Here is a 25970-nt window from a genome sequence, read left to right as displayed (position 1 = left end):
CAGTCTCAATCTTCAGCCATAACAAGAGAGAACAGGACTAGGTTCTGTTTTCAGTTTTTTTGTTTATGTAGTCAGTTTTGTTGGCAGGAATGCACTAATAGTGGTGTTTTAGAAGGAAAAACATTGCTTATCAACAATGTCAATATCACATTTTCTTTTATGGTGTATCATTGTTGTGAACACACAGGAAGCACTGCATTCAGGAGCCGTTAACACAAAACCTTGACATCAATTGAATATTCTCCAACTCAAGAACGTTGACAGGCCTCTAGCTTTGCCTCAAATGGTGTCACATTGCCTCCTCTGCCTACAGCGTACCTGCAGGTGATGAAAGTGGCAGAAGGGAGGGAGATGGGGGTTGTGTGTAACAGCAGAGGGGACTCCGCTCCACAAACGGTCGGACCAATCTGTCAAGATCCGGCAGGCGGCCAGGGCATCTTGCTATCAGCCCTGCCTGCCCGGCTGCAGTGTATTTTTAGAGTGATTTAGAGGTCCTGTCTATAATGATAATAACGCTGCAGCTCCTGCATGAAGCCAGACGCTCTTTTTGAATGGAGTCGTAGATAAGAAGGGGTGGAGGGGAGGCTCAGGAATCCCAGCAGCACACGCTGTAGCTGATATGAAATGAGGAACGAGTTAAAGGGCAGTGCCACTGACTTTTACCACTGAAATCTGCTCTTAATGTACGTGTATTGTACTGAACCAGATACAGTGAGCAGTAGTAGAGGGGCATCAAGAGGATCTGATGAGATCTTGGAATACCTTGCTGCATTGTTTCACATATTAATGAGGAGATTAACTCCTTAGTGCTTTAAGATATAGAGTTGTTTTGTTTTATGTAAAGGCAAGTACATTAACAGAGTAATCAATCTAACAATTGTCTACATAATAAATGATAAATGCCCATGTGCGTTGTAAATAGAGTAAAATTAAGATAAGTGTAAGTAAGTGATATATTTAATAAACCTTTTTAAAGCAGCAAGATGAAATTATTCATATTCACTTATCGAGCTATTGGGCATCACCACACTTAAAGGAAAGTAGAAAACTTGCCCAGGCTAAAGGACAAAGACTGGCTGTCTTGTGTGTTCCCTGTTATGCAAATATTTGGCTCAAATCCCCTACCCTATAGGGGATGAGATTGTGACTATACATTAAAAGTAATTTCAAAATGCATAACATAAATGTATGTGCATTATAAGGAGATAACAGTCCCAAAGCTGGAGTCAGAGAGTTGCTGACCTCAGCTGTAGTAATATTACAATGATGAACTGTATTAAGAGTGAAAATACAACAGTGAGTAGAACCAACAATACTTGGATGAGTTGCAAAATACTTAATGGTGCAATAAGTAACATTTTATTTCTCCGTTGCACAAAATAACTATAATACAATTGCAGGGTGCATCAATGGTAGAGAAACATTTACTGTACTTTGCCACTATCTACGATTTCTGGCTTTGCAAACTGGAGTGCTTCTCCCTCCTATAGACGGAGAGAGAACTACAGTGGGGCAAAAAAAGTATTTAGTCAGCCACCAATTGTGCAAGTTCTCCCACTTAAAAAGATGAGAGAGGCCTGTAATTTTCATCATAGGTACACTTCAACTATGAGAGACAAAATGAGAAAAAAAATCCAGAAAATCACATTGTAGGATTTTTAATGAATTTATTTGCAAATTCCTCGGGAAAATAAGTATTTGGTCACCTACAAACAAGCAAGATTTCTGGCTCTCACAGACCTGTAACTTCTTCTTTAAGAGGCTCCTCTGTCCTCCACTCGTTACCTGTATTAATGGCACCTGTTTGAACTTGTTATCAGTATAAAAGACACATGTCCACAACCTCAAACAGTCACACTCCAAACTCCACTATGGCCAAGACCAAAGAGCTGTCAAAGGACACCAGAAACAGAATTGTAGACCTGCACCAGGCTGGGCAGACTGAATCTGCAATAGGTAGCAGCTTGGTGTGAATAAATCAACTGTGGGAGAAATTATAAGAAAATGGAAGACATACAAGACCACTAATAATCTCCCTCGAGCCGGGGCTCCACGCAAGATCTCACCCCGTGGGGTCAAAATGATCACAAGAACGGTGAGCAAAAATCCCAGAACCACACGGGGGGACCTAGTGAGTGACCTGCAGAGAGCTGGGACCAAAGTAACAAAGGCTACCATCAGTAACACACTACGCCGCCAGGGACTCAAATCCTGCAGTGCCAGACGTGTCCCGCTGCTTAAGCCAGTACATGTCCAGGCCCGTCTGGAGTTTGCTAGAGAGCATTTGGATGATCCAGAAGAGGCTTGGGAGAATGTCATATGGTCATATGAAACCAAAATAGAACTTTTTGGTAAAAACTCAACTCGTCGTGTTTTGGAGGGGAAAGAATGCTGAGTTGCATCCAAAGAACACCATACCTACTGTGAAGCATGGGGGTGGAAACATCATGCTTTGGGGCTGTTTTTCTGCAAATGGACCAGGACGACTGATCCGTGTAAAGGAAAGAATGAATGGGGCCATGTATCGTGAGATTTTGAGTGAAAACCTCCTTCCATCAGCAAGGGCATTGAAGATGAAACGTGGCTGGGTCTTTCAGCATGACAATGATCCCAAACACACCGCCCGGGCAACGAAGGAGTGGCTTCGTAAGAAGCATTTCAAGGTCCTGGAGTGGCCTAGCCAGTCTCCAGATCTCAACCCCATAGGAAATCTTTGGAGGGAGTTGAAAGTCCGTGTTGCCCAGCGACAGCCCCAAAACATCACTGCTCTAGAGGAGATCTGCATGGAGGAATGGGCCAAAATACCAGCAACAGTGTGTGAAAACCTCGTGAAGACTTACAGAAAACGTTTAACCTCTGTCATTGCCAACAAAGGGTATATAACAAAGTATTGAGATGAACTTTTGTTATTGACCAAATACTTATTTCCACCATAATTTGCAAATAAATTCATTAAAAATCCTACAATGTGATTTTCTGGATTTGTTTTTCTCATTTTGTCTCTCATAGTTGAAGTGTACCTATGATGAAAATAACAGGCCTCTCTCATCTTTTTAAGTGGGAGAACTTGCACAATTGGTGGCTGACTAAATACTTTTTTGCCCCACTGTTAACAGTTTTTAGCCGTCATGTCCATGATATCCAAACCAAGACTCTCAAGTGAATGCGGCAAATTAAAATTGTATGATGATGTGACCTTTGGTATTTTATCTCTGCATTAATTAGCTTGATTTCTTATCTATTTTGCAAAACCTGATTGTGTCAGTTGCAGACTGCTGTAATTCAGGACATGCAGATTAGTTAAGGCACAACAATGTTGGAATTCCCACTGGCCACCGGTTGTTAGAGGTCTTCCTGTACATCATATAAGGGCTGTTCAAATTTAAATTTTAACCTCGATTCCAAAAGATACACACCTGGAGGGCACTGAACATCCCCAGTGAAGTTGGGGATGCTTTGCTCAAGGGCAACCCTAGCAATAGCTGCATGTAACTATATAAATCACTGTCTCTTGAACTTCCAGATAAGGTTTACACCAGGAGAGGTATTGGCTTTTCTTGTTTTTAAATGCAACAGATGTCTTAGTTTCTCCTTCACGAATTAGGCCCATTGTGTTTTTGATTAGTTTTCCACTCATAATTCCCTGCGGAGGTTTTATATGAAGCAAATTAGTTAATGCGTGACCGGACAACTGAATCTCACTTTTTCTATTTGTTTTACCGTGTGTCTTGTGCAGGCAATTCCCAACTGGGGGCGACCATTGTGGATGCATTAGACACCCTCTACATCATGGGTCTGCACGAGGAGTTCAAGGACGGCCAGGAGTGGATCGAGCAGAACCTGGACTTTGGAGTGGTGTGTACTTCAACTTCCTTTTATACACATGTACATGTATGGAGCAATAGTTTATAAATAACAACATGCTCAGGAATTCTTTAGATTAGAGGTTGTTGTTGTTGTAGATGATGGTCCCACAAATGCTGTGTGTTCCCTCTTTGAACAAACTGCACAGGAGTTTGGAGGACAGAAACTCACATCTTAACAAATCGCAGTGTTACTTGAGTGGCATTGTTGCTACTCGGGATTGAACACTAGTTTGACGACCTGCATCTGCTGTGAAAACACCTGAGTAATCACGAATGATAATTTCCTCTCAAATTCAATAGCCAAATGCTTCATTTTGGCCCATCACTATGGAAGTCTGCCCTGATGAGAGCCGTGGCGGATAAATAGCACTGAGCGGCAACCAATGAAAGACAAATAATCATGTAACAGAAACTAGGAGTTTATGCAGTTGATGCAATTTTCTTGAGTACCATGCCATCCAGCACCATTAGACCTAAGATAAGATGCCGTACGTTCCTCACAGTTAGAATATCTGTTTTGTTTAGTACAATCAAGAGGTTTAAATACAGTAATAATAACACTTATTTCAAGGGTTCTCTCTCTATCTCTTAGCTTGATTCCCCACTCAGTGTCTTTTTACACTCTATCACACTATCATCCCTTATCTTTCGTTCTGTCATTTCTGTTTTTCATTCCCCTCTCTCTCTCCTCTCAGTCTTTTGGTTAACAACCTCCACTCTTTTCCGTCTCTCTTGTCCATCAAATCTGCAGCTCTCCTCATTTATTTCTGTTTCACTCCTCCTCTCCCATTTCCAGCTTCCTTCCCTCTGTCAATCACCTCAGTCCACCCTCTTTTCCCTTCTGTTATGTTTTCTGGTCCCTGCATACTCTTACGGCCCACAGTACCATTTTATTTTTTTGCCTTCCCTGTTTTGTCTTTACTGTCACTCTTTTATAACCTGTTTGTAGTCTTTTTATTTGACTAGGTTATTGTCTTCAATCTCCCCTCTTTTATTACAATTGGCAATGACATTTTTTATCTGTCCCTCTAGCCATCATCTGCCATGTCTATCACTTCTTTTTATCTTTTTACCCTCCGTCCACCTTCCTAGCTTTCCCTTTTTCCCTTTTCTCAGTCTTTTCCTTTGCATGTATTTCTTGCCCTCCATCTTCTATCCTTTACTATCTCTCTTTGTCCACCCCTCCATCATTCTCCAACTTAATACCAACTTATATGTTATTTCTCTCTTTTGTTTTCTCCCTTTTTTTCTTTCTATGCTCCAATTGGTTTACTCACATTTATTCACACCTAAGTAGGCTTCCTTCATTTACCCGTCCACCTGACATGGCTCTCACTCCCTCTTCTATCCTCTCGCTATCCTTACATATCCTTCTCTCCTTTGTTCTACTTTACCTCATGTCTTTTCTTCCCTTATCTCTCTGCTTCCCCATCATGGCTAAGCTGCCGTCTCTCCTTTCTTCCCCTTTTCTCAAATCTTTCTAAATTTTCCTTGAAATCATTATTCTGTCCGTGCCTTCTCCTTGCTCTCCCTCCTCTTTTTTTTCTCCTTTTCTTACTTTCTGCCTGCTCCAATGTCTAACTCCTCAGCTTGTTAGTCCCCCTACTGAGGCAATCACAGGGCAGCTAGCAGGTAGACAGAGGGGATCTAACAGTCTGACACTTAGAGTGCTAATTAACCTCAGGATCACTGTGGTCAAGCAGCGGAAAGAGGGATACAGGGAGGAATTGGGGGATGGAGAACGAGGGAGAGAAAGAAGAGAAAAGGGCGGCTAGGATTGAATGGAGGGTGGGTGAGGAAGAGATGGAGGGTAGAGAACAGAGGAGGCAGCAAGAGATGTGAAGGAAGAGACACCGGGGATAGAGAGGAGAAAAGAAGAGAGAAAGAGAGAGACCAGTGAAGATTAATTACAGACTGAGGAGGTAGGGGTTTGGATGGATAGACCAAGAAAGAGATGGAGGAAGAAAGATCAGCCCTGAAGACAGATTGAGGGGGATACAAATGGGCAGTGGAGATGGCTGTGAGGAATAAAAAGAAAATACAGGGAAAGAAAGACTATTTGGGGATAGGATGTTACTAGTAACGGTCCAGGCAAGTTTGCCTTGTGGTCCACCAAAGGGCATTTTTAAAATTCATGATCACCTTGACCTATTGCATGCCCTATTGATTCATCAGTAAACTAAGCTGATAAATAAAAATGAAAGAGGACACTAGCAAGCAAAGCCGTGCAGATTGGATTATCACCAGACCGAAGCATTTGAGAAGCAGTTTTTGGAAGTATTTTGGGTTCTACACCGTCGGTGGCAAAGGTTCCAACAAATACAAGCATGTGTGTTGACTTTGTCAAAAAGCAGCTGCCTTAAGGCCGTTTTATGGTCGTGCGTAAACTCCACGCCGTAGCTACGCTGTCGATCCTACGGCGTCGTGACCCTTTCAGAGTTCTGTGGTTTCCAGAGGGTCAATCTCGAAACTCTTTGTTTACTTGTGCGTTGGTGTGTGCCTTGAGCCGGCACGTGTGCATGGGGGGAGTGGGTGATAGAGCGAGGGAGAAAGTAAGAGAGTGACGGCAATTGTCTACGGAGCAAGTTGGGACTCTAGAGTCACAGTGAGAGAAACAGTGTATCCCCTGTTCTTTCTGACCACGGTGGGAGATCTGGAGCAGGAAAAGTTAACCCTCTCCTTGATTTCATGTTGTTTATGGAGAAGGAGAACCAGGAAATGAGTCGGGGGGGGGGAATGCAATGCTACCAAACCACGGCTGAGTGACGTGCGTGTCCGCGACGTGTAGTTACCATTTTCGAGAGGTGCACGTCAGGCTATGGCGTAGGGTCCGGCGTAGACGCAGAGTGGTCTGTGGGAGTACGCCGTCGATTCTACGCACAACCATAAATGGCCTTTACTCTACAGCACAACGACAACAAATGTGAGGACTCACCTGATAGCTTGCCACCCAAGTTTACTCTACTGTACATCCTAATCTGACTGTATGCCACACTTGTCCTCAAGACCTTTCCTAGAAGCTCGTGAAAGGCCTTAACCTGTAAATAGCACAATTTATACAAGGATAATGACAGAACTGGAGCCATGATATAGAACTCCAAGTCCCACCACAATCTCAAGACACAGTGCAGTTGTTCGACACCACATGGAAAAATACAGACTATACTGAAGGTTAAGACACTGTGATCATCGACAGATAGACATGGCTGGGGTTTATTATGCTACAGTATATGGGTTGCATTTAAATAATGCGTTAAATTGAATACATATTTCCTAATAAATTCGATAACATACACTCTGAGATGGAGGATGGTTGAGTGGAAAATTAAAAGAGATCAGTGCAACATGGGATGATAGAATAAGGCAGAAAAATGGGGATGGATATTTGGATGTGAGTGGAAGGGAAAAGATAAAAGTAGATAAGACGTTATTGGGAATTTAGGCCTTTGTTTAGTTATGAAACCTATAAAAACATTAATATGATGCAGATAGTAATACAAATGAACATTCACCTGACAATGGCAACATTTGGGTTCATTAAATAGAAGTGTTCACATTACATTTGTGCAAAAAAAGTGTGTTCTCTAGCACGGTGGTATCCAAAATACCTGCAGGAGCAGGCACTGTAATAACACTTTCCTCACCAACAAACAATATGAGATCAGTGCCTTATGAAAAAGGGGCAAAATTATTAAGAGTATTACAAATGCAATAACTATGACAGGAATATGAGACATTGAGGAAAAAATTGCAAATGTGTTTGAATTGAGTTATAAGAACCAGAGGCAGGGGAGAGGAGGAGAAGCCTTTGGTTACACAGGAGGGAATGAAGGAGAGAAGATATTAGAGGGAAGACTAAGAAAAGTGGGAGAGACTTGAAGCTCCTGTTAACGAGCGACAAAACGAGGGAGGTGTGTCGCTACGTTTTAATTAACGGCTTGGTTTGATGCCTTTTATACCTGCATGCTTTAGGCAAAGGATTCAGGCATTAGCTTCCAGCTTCTGTAACATTCATGAAATGTTAAGATAGCTTTGGCTGAATCTTTGCACTATGGCCATGGCTTTACTCTGGCCTTTTGCTCAGACCTTTTACAAAACAGGTAATTCCCCGGCTCACAGGAAGCAATACTTTTGAAGCCTGAAGTGGCCTTGCAGTATAATTAGCAGCAAAAACAGCTTGGACCTTGTGAAAATCAAAGATTTGTTCAACCCAGAGGTTGTGGCCACACCCAGCCTCTCTAGTCAGAGCTCTGAGGCAGGAATAAGGGCATAGCCTGGATTTCCTTGGAGGAGATTAAAGACATCATTCTTGGTCAAGTTTAATCACTCTCCTGTGCATGCATGTGTGAGAGCTCTGCATTACACTGGCCTTAACTACCACTGTGCATGTGTGTGTGTGCTGTGTGTGTGCAGTTTGTCTTTCAGTTTGACCTTTTGTAGTGAGGATGAATTGGCCCTTTTTCCCTTTTATCAGTTTATGTTTTAAGATCAGAACTGACTTTGGATTGTTTCTTTTTTTAATGAGTAATACTGTAACATTAAGAATGCCCCCCCTCTCCCCCCCCCCCCCCCGTCCTTTCAAGGATAATTCCTTCCTCTTATTATTGTAGTTTTGCCATCAAGTTAACATTGTACTCACCTCAGTTGCTGAGATCTGTGAACACATCACAAAGACGGTAGGACAAGAAACGTGACCGTCTTGCCTACAGTAATCAGACATGTTGTAAATTAGCCGTCAATTAACCCAGATTACTGTATTAATCCTACTGTGATTGTATTTAAAACTGAAAGTGAGTGCAGTGAATGTCGGTAGTGATCCATCCTTGCACAGGAAAATTGTGCGCGAAACTATGGCAATACCGCTTGTCTTTCTTGTTCCTCCTAATTAGTGATGATGCCTCCTTCCCACAGCCCAAATGTTACCATGACCAATACAAACAAAGACCCAAGTTGTAATTATGTTTTAAGCTAAAGAAATCTGAGACATTTACTCAAGCGGCCGCTGTTGTGAGACATCCGCTAAGCATTTTGGAATATGTGAGCACTTGACATAATGTCACTTAGCTCGAGCTTACATAATTACAGTTAAGTACATGTTGTCTGTTGTCTAGCATTCCTAGTGTCAAATAGTCCTGACTTAAAATCATAATTATTTGGCTCCCATATGCTTTTAACAAATACTTAACGTGTTTGTCACACCCTCCCTCCACCACCTCTCGATTAAGCCACCCACACCAGTAATGAATAATTAAATAGCTGCCATGTCAGGTTGACCCAAGTGGTGAGTCATTGTTGGAGTCTCCAGTGCCCCTGCACTGCAGCTTGCCCTTCGATGATGGATGTGTCGGCGTTAGGTCCATCGCCAGGCTCAAAGATCCCCCAAATTAATGGACTCCGTTAACTGACGCATTAATAACCCTGGTTAAAATTGAGGATTTGATCAGAGACGATGCGGCAGAGATGGAGAGATAAATTAATGCTACCTGTCAAAGAGTGTGTTCCAGCCAAGCTTGATTAACCACATTTAATCAGCAGGAGCAAGAATTCCTAATTCTGATTTTTTTTTATTGGTGAAAACGTCAGCACTTAAATGTTATATGTGACACTGTTCTTTCAGACACGAGAGGCAGAGAAGATGGCCTCCCAAGTAACATTCTGCTGTTTATTTTTCATGACATTGCCAAGCTTTCTCAGTCCTACTCAGTGAAAGCTGTCGTGTCTGTCATGATTAGACGCCCCCTCTCCCATCCTGTCCCATTTCCCCCTTAGCCTTTTGCTGAGGGTGAAAGCCATTTGACAGTGACTTCCTCTGCTCTTCGTGTTCCTCTATCTTGTCACCTGGAAGGAGAAGTCATTGCAGAATTTATTATTTTAGCCGAGTTGCCTGGATGACATGTTTTTCAGTTGTTTGCCTTCAAACTTCAAGGACTACATCACTTTTTTTTTTCATGCTTTAGTGAAATATTTGAGCCAAACCTTGTGTGAGGCTACATACTTGCACACACACATTCAGTTGTATGCAGCACATAATGCTTGTGTTACACTATACTTTTGCAGTACAACCTGAAGTCATTGCAGAATTTATTATTTTAGCCGAGTTGCCTGGATGACATGTTTTTCAGTTGTTTGCCTTCAAACTTCAAGGACTACATCACTTTTTTTTTTCATGCTTTAGTGAAATATTTGAGCCAAACCTTGTGTGAGGCTACATACTTGCACACACACATTCAGTTGTATGCAGCACATAATGCTTGTGTTACACTATACTTTTGAAGTACAACCTTCAGCTGTGAAAATGCTAGACAAATGCAGGATATGCGGTATAAAAGAGAAGGGACTAATGAAGGATGAATGCTAAAGGTGTTTTGTATGCATTGGTCTCTAATATAGCTTCACTTGTTCCTGTAAAGCCATGTATTACAGAACACACTGAATGTGTATAAGTAAGCAGGGGCCAAACAAAGTGCAACACCTGAAATAACAGTAAATGCGCCGCTCTCACTAAAGAAGAGATAATAAAATGTTTCAACTGTGCTGAGAGCTACTCACTTCACCTCAGCTACTGTTTGGGTTTATTATTAAGCAGTGCATCAGTTCAGCATTATCTCACTGCTAAGTTAAGTGCAGTCTAATTTAGAAAAAGTGTCAGAGAAAGAAGCGGTTACATTAGGCACATGTTCTCTATCTGCAGCTTAATGGTGTTAAAATAGAGGCCAAGTTTAAACCTTACATTTTCAAATAAATGTTCTAATATCGGTTAACTATAGCGGAAAGTAACAATTATTTTCATTGTCGATTCATCTTTTGATTATTTTCTCAATCGTTTGGCCTATACAATTTCATGAAATGGTCTAAAGTCCCAATTTCCTATATCACATTGACAGTCCAAAACCCAAATATTTTCATCATAGACAACTTTGGAAACCAGCAAATATTAACATTTGAGAAGCTGAAATCAGAGAATTTTGGCATGCATTCTTTAGAAATTACTCAAAGGATTAATTGATTATCAAAATTGCTGCTGATTACATATCTGGTGTTTGACTGATTGATTGTACACTAATATATATAATTTAGCTTATACTCTTACTGAGGGACATTATGAGAAGATGAGCTTCAATTGATAGATCAGCAAAATTGCCTAAGTGCTTAAAGTCGAGCCACAGTTTACGTAAGGGTTAATGCCCGACGAGGTGTCCATTGTCAGGTATTGATGGACGACGGCGAGGCATGCACCGTCCGACACGCAGCGCCTGAAGGTTTGACTAATAACTGGAACAATCATTCCCATCCTATAAGGTTCTTATGCAATGCAAACGTTGTTCACTCCTCCAGGAAATAGGATGGACCTTAGATACGACTTGCCACCCTTAGCAACGGGAGATACTTATAGTCCGCTCAGCTCGTAGAACCCTTCAGCTCAGCTACGAACCAGAAAGCTAATGTTATGCTAGCAAGATTCAAAGTCAATAACATTGTGTACAGTTGGCAATCAGTAAAAATAAATTTAAAAAACAAGACAAGCTAGCTATCCAGCCATGTCATAATCCCCAAAACAATATAACGATTTTTTTTTATCCGCGATGTGTAACGTTACTGTCGGCCGCAGCCTGAAGTAGCGACCTGAACAGTGAACGGGATGTGAGATAATGTTATCCACTGTAAAACAAAGTCAGTTCAGTGGGACACTAAAACTTGCTTCTTGCAGCCTGTGTGTTAGCGCCATACTTTGGTGTTTAGAGGACAAGGCACTAAAGCCTGGAAATAACAGATTCACATTTCCTTTTTGATTTAATGTAGCGTAGTGTGTCAGTTTCACCGGAACTCCTTTAGTAGGTGTCCTACAACACTTTTTTATGGACACCCTGCAGCCAATCAGAATCGAGTATTCACATAGACCATGGTATAATGTACGTTAACCAAAATATACCCAAGAGTGTGGACACCAGGAAGAAGCACTTTTACAGTAGTGACAGGATCCAATTGAAATTAAAGCTTCATGCAGCGATGGACGTGCCCTCGCGCCTCTGCGCGTGTCGGGGTTACTGGCGGTCGCCGCTCCTTGTGACCGTGCATTTGCGCGGCACTCAGACACTGCAAATCGTCACCAATGAAAAGGGAACTCCCTGCTGATTTCAACGATACCTCACACAAGACTCTACGTCATACAGTTCATTCACTGTGAAAAGGGGCGTGGCTAAATTATAGGGGGGGGCGGGTCAAACCATCACCAATTAAAAAGGAACTCTCTTCTGAGTTCAATGATACCTCACACAAGACTCTACCTTAGATGGGTCAGCATTTATGAAAGGTGGCGTGGCTTAAATATAGGTGGCGGGCCAAACCATCACCAATGAAGAAGGAAGTCTCTGCTGAGTTCAATGATCAGCTCACACAAGGGTCTACCTTAAACGGTTCAAATGGTTCTGAAAGGGGGGTGGCCTGAGTAAGTGGGCATGGTTAAAGTATAGGGGGCGGCTCAGTATCACATGTAGACCACACATTGTAAGTTTCATGTAAATCAGATGATGTTTCTCATATAAGGCGCATTTCCTGTTGCCAGCCGGGGGCGCTATGACCAAAAGTAAATATTGGCCTCTAGATGTCCTCAGACCTGGACCCTTGTCAATCGTGAAAAATTTCGGGCAGATACGACAACGTACACTCAAGTTACAACAATTTCTTTGTTCATCGCTAAACACTCAAAATGGCCGCCACACCACGCCCATCATTTGACGAAAAGTTTTTCTTTTAATAACTTTTCATCTTTAAGGTGTTGAGATGGTACAGACCAAATTTGAAGGCCGCCGGATGAAATCTCTAGGAGGAGTTTGTTAAAGTACGACATGTGGAAATGGCCAAAATCGCACTAATTTCGAACATTTAATAAAAAATGGCGGACTTCCTGTTGGGTTTAGGGTATGGCTACAACGACGTTTTCTGTGCGGCTTGACATGATACATATGTGTACCAGGTTTCGTGAGTCTACATTAAACACACTGCAGGGGCTCAATTTGTTTAATATTGTAGGGGGCGCTAGCGAGCCATTTTTGTATGCCTATTCCCGAAACCCTTAAAATACGTAAATTTTCACCAGACTTGATGCGACCGCCAAATTTGGTGAGTTTTTGAATATGTTAAGCCCCTCAAAAAGGCAATTAATTTGCCGGGAAAAAGAATAATAATAATTCCTTCAGTTCCAATAGGGCCTTCGCCGCTGTCGGTGCTCGGGCCCTAATAAACGACAGTGATTCATCTATGACAGGAAGCTGCACAAAAAGAAATGGCTTTAAGATGTGTTGTGTAAGTGGTGGATATTAATAGAGAAAGTAGGAAAGGTTGGAAAGTGGATATAATTGTCAGGGTTGAGCAAGTGCAGTGTGTCATTAAGAGCTATCTTGGGATAGAAGATCTGAGAATACAATGACTGTCCTATATTGTAGTTTCAAAACAAAACAATTAGTTTTAATCAAAACTTCTATTCTTGTGCCGCTCTCATGCATCAATGCACAGCCTACGTGATTCCTCGCTGTCCTTTCTGTGTTCACTGCAGGCGTTTTTAAATTAGGGCTGTTTTATAGCTCCTCTGCTTATTGGGATCTGGGCTCCTAAACAACAGTTGTAAATGGCTAACGAGTGAGGGTGACTGACAGACAGGGAGTTAGATTGATGGATGCTGCCAAAACAAAGCTGGCCTTGAGCTTTACGTGATCTTCCAATCCCTCCATCACTCAGTTCATACAACATCCACATTAATTGTGCGTTTCAAAAAAAGAAAAGTTTGACACTCACTTTGACAATATTGAATATTTAAAGGAAATGTCTGTGACATGTTGGCTCCTAGCAAACACTTTCAACACGTTCAAAAGAGGTTTATATGGCGGCTTACACCAATGTTGAAATGATGAATGGTGGCTGAAGGGTGTCTGTAGCCGCCCATTGCTGCTACATAAATATCTTTCAGTAATCAGTGTAATATAGCGGATTAATATGATTATTTGCCTGCCATAATATAGTGTGAATAATGTGTACTGCGTTAGATATTGAGAAAATGGGGCACTTGTTTTATGGCACGTATGCTAATTTTGCTCCACTGTTTCAATTTCAAGAGAGAACTCTCTGCAGTAGGAATTTAAGACATATACAAGGTAAATGTCTTTGTATTTATCTGTATTGACATTGCAAATTTATGAAGTATGCGAACAAAAGACAGATGATAAAAACAGAGGGGGAAAACCTTGATGAGGAAACAAAAAAGCAAGAGATGCGCTCCCAGGGGTCTTGGACAAAGTGGGATCCACTCAAGAAGAAAATAGTGTAGGTGGAGATGAGAGCCATTCTTCACCTCATTCCTTTTACAGTCAGGATACGACACTCTCCCTGCCAGCACAACTGCACACATGGGATCTGAGGGAGGACCCAGCTGGAAGTGACACGGGTGCGTTATCGCACATTCTGACAGTGTGCAAAATCATTTAACTCAAGGTGGATTGTAGGTGCCCCTATCTGCTTGCTGTCTTTTGCTGACATTAAAATGAAACCCGTTTGTAGAGATGCAGATAGAGCAGTCCCCTATGTTTCAGGGGGGAGTCAGGTTTGTTACAAACAAAGAGGCCAGAATCTAACCAGCTACAAATGGCTCACAGAGATTGGATGTTGGAAGGAAGCTCCATGTGATTCCCACCGCTCTTACCTAGATATAATGCTGTGGTCCCCAGTAGATAGGAAAAAACATTCTGGTGGAAATGATAGTCCTGTGGGAGGAGGGGTGCCAAGAAGAATGGCTGTTCCCCTGCAATATGACAATTTTTGACAGCTTTAGACACTGGCAGAGAGGGCAAGAAGCAGAGAGAGCCTATGGGATGGATTAAGAGTAGGTTCGTTGAGGGTAAATGGGCAGTGATTTGGCGACCACCGCTGACCCAAACCTGAAGGGTGTTACGGTCAAATTTCAAAACAGGTTATGAGTGTTGTCTGTGGACACCTGCGCTTGACTAAAGACTACATTTGTCTCATATGGTGAAATAAGAAAGCACATATCACACATTTTACTGGAATTGCACCTCATACGATTTCATGTGACAAATAAAATTCATTAGGGACTATAATTTAGATTTTTGGTCGCACAGCCACGATGTTGCGTGCGTGCATTGTCATGGACACATGCAGCCAGTTTCTTAGTGATAAAACTGCTTGCGCGTCCGCACAATGGAAACAGGTTTGCAGATGACCGCAGAAATGGCCAATTTAACCAGCCAGTCCTCATCGATATAGTGGCATGTAGCTGGCCTTTGTGAGAGCCATGAACTTGGCAGAAACCATGCAACAAATATTGTTTTCAACTGTTTAAATGATAGTATTAATAGTCAAAATTCTTATTGTCGGTTAAACGGTTAATTATTAACATCCCTAAAATGTATTTATTGATCAGTGTAAAGCCGCTAACATGGACATTTTAGCTCCGTTCAACATGGTAAAGCTCCATTAGTCAAATTTCAGACAATGTTCCTGTTCTCCTCCTCCCTCTTTCCCCTCCTCTCTGGAGTGCATTAACTGTAAATCGAGGTAATTCAGGCTGCCCTTTAGAGAGATGCTCAGGTAAAGTCCTCATCTCTTGTATGTTTTCATTTCATGTGTGAATAAAATCAGAGCAAGCTCACATTGTAATTTGTAAGTAGCTCTCAGCATTTGAATGTATTAGGCTGCAAGGCCTTACACGTGAATAGTCTTACTGCAGCATGGTACCAAGAGAGTTGTCGACCACAGACACTGCTGGGGTTTCTGGGAAAGCTGACTAAACTAGAAGAAGACTAGCAGTAGGGGGATTATTCTTTAGGGTACTTAATAATAGTAATTAGAATTGAAAATAGAAGATTTTGTTGAGATTTAGCCCCAATTAAGCCATGATTTGCAAACAATAAAATTGGTGTGAACACCAGCATACTCTCTCCTCTCCCTTGTGGCACCCGAAGCTACAACATTATACCCAGGGTGACAACAACAGGCTTAATTAGTGGAAGAAATATGCGTATGACCTTGTGTGCAGTGTTTATACACATAGTTGACTTGTAGTAAATGTCTGGCTTTTCTATTTATTTATTTTTTTTAGAAGTAGGGGTGCAAGATATATCGACTCTATCGTTATCGCAATATCATGTTGCGCAATATTATATCTAGGGGTGCAAGATATATCGACTCAATGTCGTTATCGCAATATATCGAAAGTGTCGCAATAATTATGCAATATTTAGTTTATTTTGTGGAGCGTCCCGTCCGTTGGCTGCCGTCGCTTGAAACGCTATAATGATGATGAGTGACAATGTGAGTGAAGAAATAGATAGAGACAACAAAATGGAACGAATCAGAGAAGCGAAAGAAAAGTTGTGTCCTGTTCTCTTTATTTATATATTTTATACTGTCCAACCAGTAAAACATGTCCTGTTCTGTAGACATGGTCCTTATTTATTATATAAGGAATAGGCGTATCCTTATTTTCCCGCAACTTTTGTAATTTTACATATGTTTAAAAATATCGAAATTAATCAATCAATATCGCAATATCACATTTTGTCAATATTGTGCAACCCTTTATTTATGGCATTTAGGCAACATTTATGGCTGTCACACATTTTGTGCAATTCCACATCAATCTGTAGTCAGGTTACAGAATTGTAACACCAGTGTAATAATCAACACCAGTGACACAAGGATTATTTCACTTGCTTTCAAATTCCACCGTCTCATCCAGGGGTTGTTTCAGAATAAAGGTTCCCTTTCAATTGGAGGTTCAAATCATTCACAATCAACAAATCCTACTTGGCTGCGCTGTGATGGAGACCATGCAACAAGTGTGTATCAGCAATAAAGTCCGGTCAAATATGTAGTACTGAGTGTGCTTGAACCTCCAATCTTCTCCCAGAAAATTAACGTTGTATCGATTTGTTTCTGTGTTCACGCAGGCATTTTATTTTTTTTATTTTAGGCACCTCTGCTATAAAACAGAGTGGGAGACCATTGTAGCTAAAGAGAGCAAAAGTCGTAAGCTACTTTATGTCTTTTCCTCATGTGATCTGCTTTATTTAAAGGGATATTTCACCGTTGGAAAGATGACTATATCTTTAAATTGGGTCACTTATGCAGTAGAAATGTGAAATTATTTTTAGAAATTGGTGGCTTCTAGGCCGACAAAAGCCAGAAAATGTGTTTTTGGCTCATGTGGATGAAAGACACCAAATCCCAGAATGCACTTGCTTCGCTGCTTTAGCGTCTACCCCCAAGCCACGCCTACCGTTACAGACAGACAGTGAGACAGTCAACTCAACTTCACCGTGGCTCAATTGGTTACACAGTTAAAATATATGAAAACGACATTATATAAAAACGACATACGAAACAGGCTACATTTAGTACACATGATATGCTCCGTGAGGTTCGGCTAACACATAGCTACCTACTAGCATCAGCGCTTGGTACAAATTTGCGTGTAATGTAGAATGGTCGGCATTTAACAGTCACAAACTACACCAGCAGTTAGTTGGATACAAGCACCCCCATTTCTGCGGCAGGCAGTCCGTGTTAACACAGCCCACCTCCACTAGTCTTACCCGGCGACAGAGCGGTAGCTGCATAGCCAATAGCAATTGTTTCCACAACAACAAAAACACAGCAGTCTCTGAACTCGCGTTGGGAGTTTCGTTGAAGTTGGATGTAGTCCAGTTTGTTGTCTAATGAGCGGACACTTGCAAGCAGGATTGATGGAACAGGTGGCCGACTAACGTTAGTTTTCCACCCGCAAACTCGTTCAACGTCCGCCGCTGATGATGTCCCTTCACCGGCCAGAGGCTTCGATCAGCACTGCTGGTCTCCATAGCAGGCGGGCGAAGCTGTGTCGAGTATTCCGTCTGTAATAAAGTGTCCTGCATATCTCCGATCTGTACCAATGTATCCCGTTGGTACACGTGTGCAGTAGTTTGAATGCACATAATTGTTGTTCTAAAATGTCCTTCGGGATGAATGAATCTATCTAAAGTTTTGATGCTGAGAAGCCACTAAAGCTACGCGAGGATTCAAGATGGCTGACACTCGTTTTTTTTTTTTCGTGGAATTACGGAGAATGCCGGAGTCCAACCCCCTATGGGGGGGTTTAAAATATGCGGAAGTTGGACTGTAGTCCATAGCCTCTGGGCAAAAAAGCCTCTTATGACGCAAAATGATGATTTTTGCGTCATAAGAGGCTTTTTTCCAGACCCTCAATACAGAGATCTCCCCTCACAGGGGGACATGAGGGAGGGAAGCACGGTCATTCAAAAATACTACCGGGTTTCTACTGATACAAACCTTAATGCTAAATCGGTGAAGTATCCCTTTAATGATTTAATGGGAATAAAAATTGAGTTGTTATTTAATAATTAGGGTTGCACCGATCCGATATTAAGATCGGATATCGGTCTCGATATTGACAAAATATTCAAAAAAAGTTTTGTTAGTTTTTTCCCCTCTGTCGCACGTGTCTGGAAGAGTTGAGTGTACAAATAAATAAGAATTCAATACATTACATCCATGTTTTTTTGTCTTAGTTAGGAAAGTAATCTTTAGTTAGAAGGTCTGGTGCCTTTAGTCTCTTCCACATGGTGGAAGGAAGGTATAAGGTGGAAGGTATACAGTGTGTTATTAATTCAACAACTGTATCAGATCGGTATCGGGTATCGACAGATACACGGAGCCCAGGCATCTGTATCGGGACTGAAAAAGTCGGATCGGTGCATCCCTATTAATAATAAACTGTAAAGGTGTGCGATAACCTTTGATTTGGCTCTTTTCCCAGGACAGCCTGTTTTCTTTTTTTGAAGAATGCAATTCTTCACCTGTGTAATTCTAATTAGTTTTGGAAGGTTTTGCAAACCACTTGATACAAACACTGTAGGAAAAGAGATTAAACGAAACACAATCTGTGCTGGTGGTACAGAAACCCCCAAGGAACTCAAACCAAACCCCCTAACCTGTTTTTTTTACATCTACTTCCCATGACAGAGAATGGTATATAACCAACAGAATATCCATATAATAACATAAACAACAAATTGTTTGTTTTATCCAATGTGATGTTTTTTTCTTTCCTGTGCTCTTTTGTTTTCCCAGAATGCCGAGGTGTCTGTGTTTGAGGTTAACATTCGTTTCATTGGAGGACTGCTGGCCGCCTACTACCTCTCTGGACAGGAAGTAAGTACTCGTCTGGAATAATAATATATTTTTCATTTATGTATCGAAGAGAAGACATCAGTAACAGTGTTAAGTGTTTCATGAAAACGAGAAATACCTACAAATGATCATTTTACATTGGTGACTGTCACTTTAAGCTGGTTTAAAACTGCATTTAAGATTTAACACAACGTTTGTCTTGCGATTGAAAAGAAGTCATTAGTCGTTATACAGCTTCATTTCACACTAGTGAAGCAGAATATATAATAGCAGGTATGTTCTTGCCTGTCATGCTTTATGAAATAAAAAAGCTAATTAGAAATCGCAGACTTGAACAGTGTTTCCTAGGAAACAGGAATATTCTGACAATCAAAGGGAAAACGTTTGTCTTGATTAGTTAAGAGAGGAATGAATAATGATATAGGTTTGGCCCGAAGTTCAAAAGAGGCTCTGGATTTTTGTTGTATACCTATTCAGGGTTTTCCTGACGAAGATGAGAGAACAAATGCACATACATAATTCATTTACAGTTTGATTTTTGTGGACGGTCTTCTTTGTTCTCCGAAAAGCTCCAGTGATGTATTTCTTTTTTTTTAATTTAAAAATCAGAAGCAAAGTCGAATAACGGCTTAATAAATGTTCTCCTCGTCAGGTGATAACAAAGCAGAGAACTTATTAGCCATATGTGAGTTGAGAAAAAGCAATACAAATCAATAAAAAAGCTGATCTAATCTACAAGTTTGGCTTACTCCCACGAATAAAGCTTCAAAGGTTTCAGAAAATACCCATTCATTTTTGCCCGACAACGCTGAGTGACGCAAAGGTCGTGCGTTGGCTTTTTGAAACTGATGAACAGAGATTTTAAATCACTCTGAATAACAGTATAGGCTAAAGTGCCTTACAAGTAAAACTTAAAGTCACTCTTATTCTCCACTCTTTCCCTCTAATCCCCTCGCTCGATTCCTGCTCCCCCTCCCCCCTCCCCCCAAAAAACAAAAAATCAAAATCGAACTTTCATCAGAGCCCACTCAAACGATGTGTGGTGGGAAAGGAGGGAGATGGAGCATGGGAGGGCTCAGAGGAGAGACATTGATGGAGGGAGCGGAGGAGAGGGTGGAGAAACAACTGGGACGGGACAGTGAGGATGAGCGGAGGGTGTGTGAAGGTGATGCTTACAGATAAAGAGATGGGAGTGGAGAATGAGGATGATGAATGGCCTAGGGGGGAGAAAAGCGAGTGAGACTCATTCTTCACTCTCACTGGACATGTCCTTGAGCAAGGCACTTAACCCCTCAACGTTACTGGAAAGCTCCCTGGGGGAAATGGTGTGAATTGTGTGTAACTGCAGGAATATGAAGCAGTGCCCACATCCCCGCAGAGCTAGTTTATCAGCATCTTTCCCAGTTGGATGTTAGCAGGTCGATAGGGATGGAGTTGTGTTTGAGGAAGGGAGGGGCTGAGTTGCAAAGAGAGGGGAGGAAGTGGTGGGTAGAGCAAACAAGAGAAGAAACGGAGCTGAATTAAGACATTAGTGCCCAAGACTACTGAGAGATGAGCCCGATGACATGAAAGGGAAATGACGAGAGAAGTGAAACAGACATCACAAAGGAAGAAAAATCGAGGGACACCAAAACAGAATGTAACAGATGTAAAGTTAGATGGGATTCAGGGTAAAAGGAAAGGAAAAAAGACAAAAAATACATGGATCAAAATACTAATGGAGCTACTTTTGATGTATTTTTATTTTACATCTTGTACAACTGGGAGCCAAAACTGTTAATAATTAAGCATAACGATTGGATCATTTTTAGATTGGATCATTTTTCCCTGCTGTAGCTTTTCCTATCTCTCCACAACTTTAATAGAGTTGAGTTATTTTTTTTACCTGCTTCTGAAAATAGCAATATCTTTGCTGCTGGTCCTTTCATCTACACTTTTCATTAACTTCAGTGAGTACATAAACATGCACACTAGTGCGTAGATCGTTAAACTGTGCATGCGTCATACTGGTTGTTTTGCTGAACCAGAATAAGGGCTGATGTTAACGTGCACAAACACAGAAATGGTGTGCTCCTAAAACTTGATAATAGGTTTTATTGTGCAGCTGCAGCCACGGAGAGTCACTGTAGCAGACACCTGTACAGAGTTGCCTAAAACCAAAGCTTGTCCTCCAGGTCTCATGTCCACCACAGCTTCAGGTCGAGTCTGACTTGTTGTGGGCCTGTGTGATATTATACTGGACCTGACAGGACCAGAGCAGACCTGATGGCTTTAGGTCAGTGGTTCTCAAGGTTTTTTTCAGTAATGTACCCCCTTTGAACAGTTTTTTAAGCCATGTACCCCCTAACCAGTGCAAATAATTTTTGGTAGGAAAAAAAAGTCTATATAAAGAGGAACAATACAGCGATGTCAACGATAGATTTACTAAACAACAGCCTTGTACTGGAAAACTTTTAAATGCTAATGGTATATAATGGTAAAAAGGTGAAAAAACTTGGAAAAAGACGGTAGAAAGAAGGAAGTAAGGCAAGAATGGCTCGAAAATAGTAACAAAAACTTAGAAAAAAAGAGACACAAACTTCAAAAAAAGTAATAAAAGCTTTAAAAAAAACCCAGGAAGGCAACACTAGGGCGACAAAAGTGACAAAAAAAAAAAAATTCCAAAAAGCGACAAACTTCGAAAAAAGTGACACAAACTTTAAAAAAAGAGACATAAACTTTGAAGAGAAAAAGACAGTAGAAAAAATTAAGGAAGAAAGGCAAGAATAGGTCAAAACAAACGACAAAACCTTCAAAAAAAGGTGACAAACTTCAAAACCAGCGACAAAAACTTTGAAAAAAGCAACACGTACCCCTAGGGGTACTTTGGAGGTTTATTGCCAAGGAATTGGACCTGGTGATGATTGGGTGAATAACAATAAACACAGTGCACAATTATCGAAAATAAGAAGATTTACAGTAACATATGGAAACATTTTCAATATGTGCAGTTGTGGAGGAATGTGCAAATTATTGCCCGTGGGATGTTTGCAGTATAAGTGCATAGTAAGGATGTGCGTTACTGTAATGCATAATGTCAGGAGTGGTTTAGGATAAGGGTCCGGGCCTTGTTGATGAGGCCAGCTGCAGTCGGGAGAAAAAACAGTTTTCGTGACAGGAGGTTTTGGTCCTGATGGACCACATCCCCCCTGCCAGAGGGGAGAGTTTCTGTCTGGGGTGAGAAGGATCGGCTACAATTTTCCTGGCCGCCTCCAGGTCCTGCAGGCGTACAGGTCCTGAAGAGACGGCAGATTGCAGCCAACCACCTTCTCAGCGGAGCGAATGATAGTCTGCCCTTGTCCTTGTCAGTGGCAGCAGCATACCAGATGGTGATGGAGAAGGTGAGGATGGATAGTCTGGCTATCACCAGACCAATCTCAGTCTTTTAAGATTGAACATTAGTCTGGGGAGTCTGCTCTGTATTTTCTGCTGCAATCAGACCAACGATCCGGGTGACATAGCAGCGACAGCGGCATCAACGGGTTGCTGCGCTTCGGTGCACAAGAAGCTGCTTGGTCGCTTCTCTATCGTCATCGTGTTAAACCCGCCAATAGTGCGTCAGGTGGATAAGCCAGTTTGTGATTGGTCCCCGCAAAATTGTAACGAAAGCAGGATAGATAAACGTACAGGTTTCCAGCCTGAGCTGCAGGGCAAAATCTAATCGCCAGCAGATCAGGCTGAGTTTACCCAGTCTAGAGGATGGACTCAATGATGACGGTGTACAAGTGCACCATCATTGTCTTTGGCAGGTTGAACTTCTTCAGCAGGAAGTACATCCTCTGCTGAGGCTTTTTGATGGGGGAGCTGCTGTTCAATGGAGACGCCATCTATGAATTTCACTATTGGCCTCTTTATTCATATTTATATGCTGTCTACAGTTTGTGCTTAATTACCATTGAAATAAAGTGTCACTCTTCCAAGAGTAAACTTCTGTAATATTGAAGTGAATTGGGAAAAGGAACGTTTTTTTAGCGTAGGCCCAGTTTAGATAATTGTAACCACAATGTTAACCACATTTTCTAGCCAGTACAGAGTTGAATAATTCTTTATGAAGATTTAAAAGTAGTGAAGGCTATGCTGCATTGAATGAGTTTCAAAAATAAGTACGACAGGCTTATTCATATCCATATTAGAGTGCGGATCGGGCCGCATTTTTCTGCCCGGCCCGAGCCCGACAGAGCAGTAACCGAGCCTAGCCCGAGCCCGACAAGCATTAAGATATTTATGTCCGAGCCCGACACAGTTAAAATCTAATTTTATTCTCATACTAATGACACATGTACGTTTGTAGGAAGGCAATCGGAAATGTCAACAGATGAGCGCATCAGCGGGGCAACAAGCGCACGTTAACACAGGCGCGTACCTACATAATAGCTTTTTTAAATGTAAAATTTGTAATGCCTTATCGCGCTGATGTGACTGAGCCCGAACCCGAACATCATTTCTAAATATCTGGCCCGTAGGGTACCGCCGGGTCCCAACGGGCTCAGTTCGGGTATTCATCCTCTAATCCATATACAACTCTCATAGAAGCTGCTGTAAATGACAAAACAATGGAAGTGATAAAAGATTGGCGACAATCTTCTTATTAGACCCAACTAATAAAGGACAAACGACAGCAGGGGAATGACCAAATACAAGGAGAAAGAGAGACAGAGGAGGAAAATACAGACGGCGGAATATGACAGAGACAAACCTAGAAGAACAAAGAGAAAAGCGACTGTGATTCAGAGAATAAGAGTTGGAGATCAGCATTCAGGAGGAGGAGGTGTTGGTTGGGGAGAGTGGAGGCAGAGCAGCAGTGATGGATTGTGTTTACTCCTCTGTCTGTCCGCAGCTTTAATTCTTTTACTCTCCTTCTGCCTCTACCTCTTTTTTTGATGTCCTTACCACCTTCTACTCTCTTTTCACACTTGTGTTCTGCTCTCCTGGCCACCTGTCTGCACTGTTCATCTCCTCTTTTCACTCCTCTCCATGCTGCCACTTCTCCTATTTATTCATTTTTATTTTCTCCCACTATCTCCCTTCTTCCTGATTTGTCCACCTTGCCCTCTCCTCCTTCCTTTCCTCTTATCTGTGCTTATTATCTTGTTTATCGCTCTCTCGCTCTCTCTTGTTCTCCTTATTCCTCTTTTCTCCCTCTTTTCTTTGTTTTTAATCATCTTTCTCCTCATCCCTTTGTTCTTTTGTCCTCTTATGTCCTTCATTTTTCTATTGTGCCTTCTCCTCATTTTCTTCTCCATTGTCATCTGTCCTTTTTATTCATTTTCCTTTCTCTGAATTCCCCTTTTTTATTTTCTCCTCTTTGCCTTTCCCTCTTTACTCCTTTATCTCCAAAGCATTTGTAGACTTTTGCCTAAGTTCTTTCGTAATTTGTTTCTTTGCTCCATCCGTTTCTCAGCTTTCTGTCTTTTTTCTTCTGCGCTTCACACTTTTCTCTCTCCCTTTCTCTCTAAATTGCGCCATTTAGTATCTTTCTTTCTAAAAAGCCACTCTTCTCAACCCACCCAACCTACTCCTTTTCCTCCTGCTTTCAGATTTTTTCACTTACGTTCCACTCGTCCCACTTTAGTTTTTTTTTCTTCTTTACTTTAGCTCGTCTCTTCAGTACATCTCTGCTCTCACACCCTTGCCTTTAATCTTGTACTTCCTGTAATCTTAAAAAAACAGTAAATGGCTCTCTTCCTCCCTTACCAGTCTTGTTTGGAGCTTCTCCTCTCATCTCACTGATGTTGCTCTCCTGCTCTGCCCTTTTTTCCCCTTGATAATTCTATTACTGCTTGTCCTTTTCCTTCCTTTGCACTTGTTTGTATATCATGTCCTCTGGTCTTTTACCCCACTGTTACCCCTGTTAGAGTAGCAACCTTTCCATTTCCGGCGTTTTTTTTTCAAATGTTGCACTTTTCTTCTGTAATCATACCCTTGTTTTGTGGAGCTAGTCCTCCATTTACTGCAAAGCAGCAAGAAGACCAGCTTGATGATAACATGACTGATTAATCTACAAAGTCATCAGCTTCTTTTACTGGCAGGTAGAAAAACGTATCACGAAAGAAAGAATAACCGCTCCAACACGAAAGAACTCCTTTAATTAAACAGTGTTTTGTCCGCCTGTTTTCTTGCAGCTATTTAGGCGTGTGGCGTCTTTCTTGAGTTTGTTCTGCCAAAACCTGCAGCTCATTAGCCCACTGGTGTGTTTACCTTCCTTTTTTTTAATATGCAGAAACGTAGCAGTTGTAGTCACAGTATAGCTACATCTGACTGGTGTTTTCTCTGGTTGTTACAACAAATGGGATGGTAAAGCTCAGAGGACTGTAGGCTTTAGCAGAATATCCTGTCTGCAGGCTACCTGCATCAGTGAAGTGGATTGTAGTATGCATGTGTCATTCTGGTGTTAGAGAAACAGTGGCAGTCAAGTCTCCCGCTCTGCTTTTTTTTTTTTTCTCCTTAAAGATTCATTTTGGGGCTTTTATTGTCTTTATGTGATAGGACAGATTAAGATTAAGGGGGATAGAGAGGGGGATGACAAGCAGCAAAGGGCCACGGTCGGAATTGTACCCGTGGCCGCTGCAGCAAGGACAGAGCCTTGGTACATGGGGCACACGCTCTACCAGGTGAGCTACCAGGGCGCCCCCATTTATGCTAAGTTTGGTATCCATTGCTACAACAGGCCATATTTCACTAATGGCATAACTAATTAAATAAATGGTACTTGCAACTAATAAACTAGCACTCCAATATTTTGGGAAATATGCTTGTTTACTGTTTTTCTAATAGTTTGATGAGATTATTATTTTAATCTTTGAAGCTAATACTGTACAGTTAGTGGGTCATTTGTTCTGTTAGGTTAAAAAACACTTCACATTACAA

General features: G+C 41.6%; 1 protein-coding gene across 2 annotated transcripts in view; it reads left to right on the top strand.

The window, feature by feature from the left end:
* man1a2 (mannosidase, alpha, class 1A, member 2) overlaps window positions 1–25970 on the top strand; it is a 138656-nt gene that overhangs the window by 66005 nt on the left and 46681 nt on the right. For both annotated transcript variants that reach the window (XM_078262527.1, XM_078262526.1), the window contains exons 5-6: window positions 3737–3855; window positions 19005–19085. In XM_078262527.1, coding sequence (XP_078118653.1) covers window positions 3737–3855; window positions 19005–19085 — 200 coding nt within the window. The remainder of the gene's footprint in view (window positions 1–3736; window positions 3856–19004; window positions 19086–25970) is intronic.

This window comes from Sander vitreus, chromosome 11 (genome assembly GCF_031162955.1).
Source record: "Sander vitreus isolate 19-12246 chromosome 11, sanVit1, whole genome shotgun sequence".
NCBI classification, from domain to species: domain Eukaryota; kingdom Metazoa; phylum Chordata; class Actinopteri; order Perciformes; family Percidae; genus Sander; species Sander vitreus.
This window is presented reverse-complemented; position numbering and strand designations above follow the sequence as displayed.